Below are 6976 nucleotides of genomic sequence, written 5' to 3'. Positions count from 1 at the left end.
TTATGTTATTCTGATGCTTCTGAATTAGACATACATGCACATTCATCTCTTCTTATTTCTTTTTTCTGAAATGCTCTGTTCTTTATTGTTTGGGGAGGACACTGGACAAGGCTCCTTAATGGCCGTTTGGACATGTTGCTCTTAAACTACACTTCCTACCAATTAAAAAACCTTCAGACAAATAGTTTTCTCTGTGAAGCACTGGATTCTTGCTGAGCTGTCTGTGCACAGACAGGGAACCCAGTTTATTGCCAGACCAGTGACATCAGAAGATAGAAACAATGGCAAGAGGAGGAGGACCTCAGGTTCTCTTCAGTAATGGAGCAAAACGTTGGCATCAGATGAATGGCGTTACAAAACCCAGTCTGTCATTTTTGTTTGGAGGAGGTTCTTTCGTTTGTTGGTTTGTTTGTGTCTGTTAGACCAGAGAGCCAGCTCTGCTCTGCGCTGGCACCATTACGGGCACAGCGCCCATGCGCTCCAGCGTGGCCTGGCTCACGGCGTAGGAATGCGTGTGTTGTCCGTGCCCAAGCACCGCTGGCGTGGCGGTGGGCGGTCGCAGGCTGAGGGAGCCGTTACTTCTGGTCATGACGGGCGGTGAGGGGGCGGAGTTAGTGGTGACCACCAGAGTCTTGGGTGGAGGGAGGGTGTGGCTGCCGTTGGTGTAATTGGGCCTTGTGTTGGTGGCCCCCACGCCGTGGCCTCCGGCGGTGAAGGTTTGCCTGGTGTCCCCGTTGTAGCGGGTGTAGGAGTTGGTGTCGTAGTTTGATTTGGGGTTGTGCCAGTAGCGACTGTTGTAGGTGTTTGTGGACGTAAGAGTGTCGTTCTCTGAGGACGAGGCATCGGCGTGGAACGCCTTCACAGATGACGACCTCTTCGGGGGAAGGTCATCTTCCCTGAGACAGTCAGGCAAGTGAGAACAGTTTAGCTTCATGACAAATTGACCAGCAAAGGAGTTATGAGTTTATGCTCAACAACAACACATGTCTCTCATGCTGGAAATATCCATAATCCACTTGTTAGGCCTGTAACTGTCACACACCCATGATCCCTGTGCCTGGTAAACTCATACCTTTTATGCAACATACCTGTTACTGCTGTGAATCAAATCTGTGTTACAAATGTAACACCTGTAACATTTATAAGAAACACAGCCTTTTTTTGTTACACCTGTTGTAAGATCTGTAAAGTACCTGTAAATACTGTACATTCAAAACACAAGTGTAACAGCTGTACCAAACACCTGGAACTTAACTGAACTGAAAGCGAGGGAGGCACTGGTCTGTGATTGGGAATAACTGCTGTGCTGGTGGGATCTAACCTGATCTCATTGGGAATCTCGTCCTCCTCATACTTGTTCTTATTCCTCCAGTAGAAGAGAGTGACCAGGACCAAGAGGGAGCAGATGATGAGGGCCAGCACTCCGGTGGCGATGGTGCCGGCGATGAGAGCCACGCTCTGCGGCTGGGCTGCGGGACAGAAAGACGGGTCACGTGTCAAACGGGCCGTGAACAGGCCGGCGATGAGATGGCGTTTGTCACGTTTGAAAGCCGCTGACTGAGTCTGCTCTTTACAGAGGCCCTGTCTCGTCTGCTGTGCTCAGTGCTGGGTGACTTACGCGCTATGACTTGCAGGTTAAGTAGGCAGGTGCTCTTTCCGATGGCGTTGGAGGCTGTACACTGGTAGAGACCAGACGTGCCAGTGCTGATGTTTCTGAGCATCACTGTTCCAAGCATCTGGTCTGTAAACCAATTCACAACATTTCCTGGTTACAGAGGATTCATTAGCAAGGTGCTTGTACAAGTCTCTCCTACTAGGGGGAGAGGTTAAGAGTAAAAAAAAAGAAATACAAAGTAATTTTAACTTGAGGGGAAAGTAATAGAAAAAAGATTTTCTTGGTGTATATATAGTCAGATTTATACAGAAGTCATGTTACATATATAAATGTAGTGATTATTTATACATTTATAAACATTTTTATATTACAGTTTTAGCTGTAAAATGAATATACGAAATTGCCAGGTTTCAGTCAAAATTTTTCTGAAATTTGATCAGTGCTCACACGGACAATCTACAAACACAGCTGTGATTTTACAATACCAAGAGTTGACAGAGGGGGGCGCCAAAGTATGAATATATATATATTTTTAAGTGCTTAATTCCCAGCCCACCACTATGAGGGAAACGGCTCTGTAGAGTAGCAGATGCAGAGATGATGTGCAGGTAAAGACTACTGCTTTAAAGAGAAGGCTACTGCGTGGAGAACAGTTTCCTATTCATCCTTCTCTGCTGCACTTCTCCACAGTGGGGATGGATGAAGTTCCTCTGGACATATTTCTCTAAGTGGACACACTGTGCAGTTTAAAGGGCTTTGTCTACATTTGAATGGACAGTATGTGAACTGAAGTCTGGAGTCTTCGTATCTGTAGCCTTGTTTTAATGCAGCAGTGAGACATTCAGTGTTTCACCGTCACGTTTGGAAAGAAGAGGAAAAACGACCAATCACAAGCGTACAAGAGAGTACGCATAAACACACCTCACACACACACACACACACACACACTGACTCACGTACACTAAGGGGACCAGCCAGGGTAGTTGCCACTAGGAGAAAGTCAGAGCAGTGAAAATGCAGCTCATTTACCAGTGAAGGTGGGGCAAAAGGACACGCCCACGGCCAGGGGCTTAATACCTTGCATGGCGTTGTGGGGGAGCTTGGGAACGGACTCCAGTTTCTCCCAGGCATAGGTGGGCGTGGGAATGCCCTCCTCTGATCCACACATCAGCATAACGTCACTGCCTACATCCAGAGAACCCTGGACACGACAGGTCGGGAGGGAGGGTGGCACTGAGAGAGAGAGAGAGAGAGAGACAGACAGACAGACAGACAGGCAGAGAGAGAGAGACACATACACATACATGGACAGTCAGAGAAAGAGAGAGAGGGACAGAGAGAGGGAGAGAGAGAGTGAGTATAAACCTTAAACATCTACACACAGAGATGTTGATGCTGGAGAGTCTACAGGGTTGTAATGTTGGGACTGACTGATCAACTGATTCATGATTTAAGTGAGAATCTGTCACAGCTAAAGTGTCTTCTGCTGTATATACAGGGACACAGATCAAGTTTTACTGTCCCGTCCTGTCCTTACCCAGCACAGTGAGTCCAATCACACCGATGTTACGGCCGCCGCGGTCGGGCAGGTTGTTGACTAAACACTGGTAGGTCCCTGTGTCTGAGAGCTGGGTGTTGTTAATGAAGATGGAGGCACTTGTACTGGGCATGGTGGCCACAAAGCCCACCCTGCCATTCATGCGATTGGCTAAACTAAACACCTGGCCTCCCTGGTAGATTATCACCTGTCAGAGAAAGACAGTGAAAGACAGATAGACAGAGAGAGAGAGAGAGAGGGAGAGAGAGAGTTAAAGGAACAAGAGGGAAAAAAAAAGTTCAAGTCCAGAGTGTTCATTTGTGACTTCAGTTCTGTAGTGATGACTTCTTTAGTTTTAGTTTAGTTTTTTATATGTTTAGTCATAGACTGGGGGAGATTAAAATATCCATTAAAATAGCCAGTAAGTCTACTGAGGAACTAAACTCACCAAACTATAAACTCATTGTTCAGAAATGTATTTTACTAAAGTATTACATGCAATAACTACAATAACATTTCTTCCGTCCTTAGCAGGGGTGAGTGATTAACTGGAGATAAAGACATTTTTATATCAAAACAATTGGGTTACTTTTCATACACACACCTCATTAGAGATAAATACATAAATGTGTTATAGTGTTCAGTGTTATAAACGTAGTTAAAAAGAATTAAATAAAATAAGTGTTACACAATGAATTGAAAAGTTAAACACGTGTAAAGAATTTGTATTTACACATTAATAGTGGCTTATTTCTTTCTTTTTCTTTTTCTCTCTTTCTTTTGCCCTATCTATCTATCTATCTATCTATCTATCTATCTATTTATCTATCTGTGTTATTGTTCTCGAGATCGGTCTTGGTCTCGAGACCGGTCTCAAGACCACTCTCTGAAGGTCTCGGTCTCGTCTCGGAATCGATCGCATTTACACGCGGTCTTGTCTCGGTCTCAGACATAGAGAACCGGTCAAGACCACAGCTGCGGGGATATCAACAGCGGTGAAGTTAGCTTGGAATCAGACATACACCTGACATTCACCACATAGAGATCTAGCTTTCTCATTAAAAGTTATATAAACGACTTACACATTATGTTATCCTGCCTTGTATTCAGCTGTGAAATTATAGTGTTCGAACATGATATTAAATATAAATATATAACAATTTAAGGAACGCTGTTGCACCCTACTGTTTATTCCACCGTTTGTCTTGCACGGAGATGGCGTTTCAAAATAAAAGTCCCTTGAAAGTTCACGCCGAAGAGTAATTTGTGTTCTTCAAGTAGAATATCGGTGAAGTATAAGGCCAGGCATGGTCAACAAATTTTGAATATTTATATTTTATGTTCAGTTTCTCTTTAAACAATAGTGAAGGATTACTCATGATTGCTCCTCTGAATAATAACAATAACTTTTGAAAACACATTTTGGGACCTTTCTGTTCAAAGATTTGACCTAGTTCTAGTGACCAACCAGGCATCTAGACATTTTATTTCAACTTAGATTTCAATAACTTACTAGTATCGATAAAATGACCATAAAAATACGATTGTGAAATTTCTCAAAAAATTGTGAAATCGGAATATATATCTAAATCGAGTCTGGGTCAACTTCAAAGGTCAGGCCTGTTCCTAGTGACTAAGGGATGTAGACATTTCATTTCATCTTAAATATCAATAAACCCTGGAATTGATGAAATAAACACATAAATACAGTTTTTAAACTTCTCAGAAATTTGTGAAATCACGTAACATGTGAAGAAAACGTTTTGGGGTCAACTTCGAGGGTCAAGCTAAGTCTTAGTGACCAACCAAAGGATGTCGATATTTCCTTTCATCTTAATTTGTCAATAACACTCTGGCAATGATCAAATAAACACATAAATACAGATGTGAGAGTTATCAGAAATTTGTGAAATCAGAAAACATGTGAAAAAAGCGCTTGCATAGAAAATTGCACTGTGTTAGCTGGATGGTAAAACATGGAAAAGGAGTGTTGAATAAAGATGGTTAAGTTGATTTCAGCTCTTAGTGTTTGTCTGTATGTGTGTGTTTTTATCAGATCAATTTGATAGGTGCCACTTTTTATCATAAGTGTGTCATGCAGTGTGGGACCAGCACTAGTCTGGTCCTGGTCTTGATTCAGTCTGGTCTTGCCCTGGTCTAGGTGGTCTTGACTACAACACTTCTATCTATCTATCTATCTATCTATCTATCTATCTATCTATCTATCTATCTATCTATCTATCTATCTATCTATCTATCTATCTATCTATCTATCTATCTATCTATCTATCTATCTATCTATCCAGTTGCTTGAACATGAAAATACAGGTACAGACAAACAGACCAGAAGAGGGAGCCAGTGGTACATGTTTGGAATCGTGTGTAAGAACTGTAAACACACACTGTAAAAAGGTGTTCATGTCTTTAATCTTTTCACTCTGATAACAGGAGGTGTCATTACATAAACAGAAATGTTAATTGTACCAAATGGCTCAGAAAACACTGGAATTCCACACATTCTAAACTTGAGTCTTTGCCACTTACTTTGGCTGGAGAGGCCCCCAGAGCCTCACTAAATACACACTAAACAACCAAACCGCCTGGAAAATCTCTGTGCAAAAAACCCCACAAAAGCTCCCAGTCTTCAATGCCATCAAACAGATGGCTTCAGATAGATCAAACACCTTTTAAAACAAATAGTCTTTGAACACTCCCCCAACGTCTTACAGCACAAAGCCCTCCACTAAACAGACCACCTAGCCCTCTGAGAGGGGAGAGAACAGGGATTGAGCAGCCTGAATGGGAGGTAATTTAACAGAGTTAAAAAACAAAACAGATAGATGGAGAGAGAGGGAAAGAGAGAGAGAGAGAGAGAGAGAGAGAGAGGACTGGTAGAACAGCAGTGAGGGTGGAGGGTGGTGTTGTGTAGTTGTATGTTAATGGCAGTAGTGAGGGTGGTGTTGTGGAGCTGTATGTTAATTGCAGTAGTGAGGGTGGTGTTGTGGAGCTGTATGTTAATGGCAGTAGTGAGGGTGGTGTTGTGTAGCTGTATGTTAATGGCAGTAGTGAGGGTGGAGGGCGGTGTTGTGTAGTTGTATGTTAATGGCAGTAGTGAGGGTGGTGTTGTGTAGCTGTATGTTAATGGCAGTAGTGAGTGTGGAGGGTGGTGTTGTGTAGTTGTATGTTAATGGCAGTAGTGAGGGTGGAGGGTGGTGTTGTGGAGCTGTATGTTAATGGCAGTAGTGAGGGTGGTGTTGTGTAGCTGTATGTTAATGGCAGTAGTGAGGGTGGAGGGTGGTGTTGTGTAGCTGTATGTTAATGACAGTAGTGAGGTGGAGGGTGGTGTTGTGGAGCTGTATGTTAATGGCAGTAGTGAGGGTGGTGTTGTGTAGCTGTATGTTAATGGCAGTAGTGAGGGTGGAGGGTGGTGTTGTGTAGTTGTATGTTAATGGCAGTAGTGAGGGTGGAGGGTGGTGTTGTGTAGCTGTATGTTAATGGCAGTAGTGAGGGTGGAGGGTGGTGTTTTGTAGTTGTATGTTAATGGCAGTAGTGAGGGTGGTGTTGTGTAGTTGTATGTTAATAGCAGTAGTGAGGGTGGAGGGTGGTGTTGTGTAGCTGTATGTTAATGATAGTAGTGAGGGTGGTGTTGTGTAGCTGTATGTTAATAGCAGTAGTGAGTGTGGAGGGTGGTGTTGTGTAGCTGTGTGTTAATGGCAGTAGTGAGGGTGGAGGGTGGTGTTGTGTAGCTGTATGTTAATGGCAGTAGTGAGTGTGGAGGGTGGTGTTTTGTAGTTGTATGTTAATGGCAGTAGTGAGGGTGGTGT

The 6976-nt window shown here is 43.3% G+C and overlaps 1 protein-coding gene across 2 annotated transcripts in view; it reads right to left on the bottom strand.

The window, feature by feature from the left end:
* Positions 1-418: 418 nt before the first annotated feature.
* LOC115814851 (immunoglobulin superfamily member 11-like) overlaps positions 419-6976 on the bottom strand; it is an 80645-nt gene continuing 74087 nt past the window's right edge. For both annotated transcript variants that reach the window (XM_030777814.1, XM_030777815.1), the window contains 5 exons: positions 3153-3360; positions 2693-2848; positions 1619-1741; positions 1322-1469; positions 419-896 (listed from right to left, as the gene is read on the bottom strand). In XM_030777814.1, coding sequence (XP_030633674.1) covers positions 419-896; positions 1322-1469; positions 1619-1741; positions 2693-2848; positions 3153-3360 — 1113 coding nt within the window. The remainder of the gene's footprint in view (positions 897-1321; positions 1470-1618; positions 1742-2692; positions 2849-3152; positions 3361-6976) is intronic.

This window comes from Chanos chanos, chromosome 6 (assembly GCF_902362185.1).
Source record: "Chanos chanos chromosome 6, fChaCha1.1, whole genome shotgun sequence".
In the NCBI taxonomy this organism is placed as follows: Eukaryota; Metazoa; Chordata; class Actinopteri; order Gonorynchiformes; family Chanidae; genus Chanos; species Chanos chanos.
Note: the sequence above shows the minus strand (reverse complement) of the source record. Positions and strands in the feature narration are given on the sequence as shown.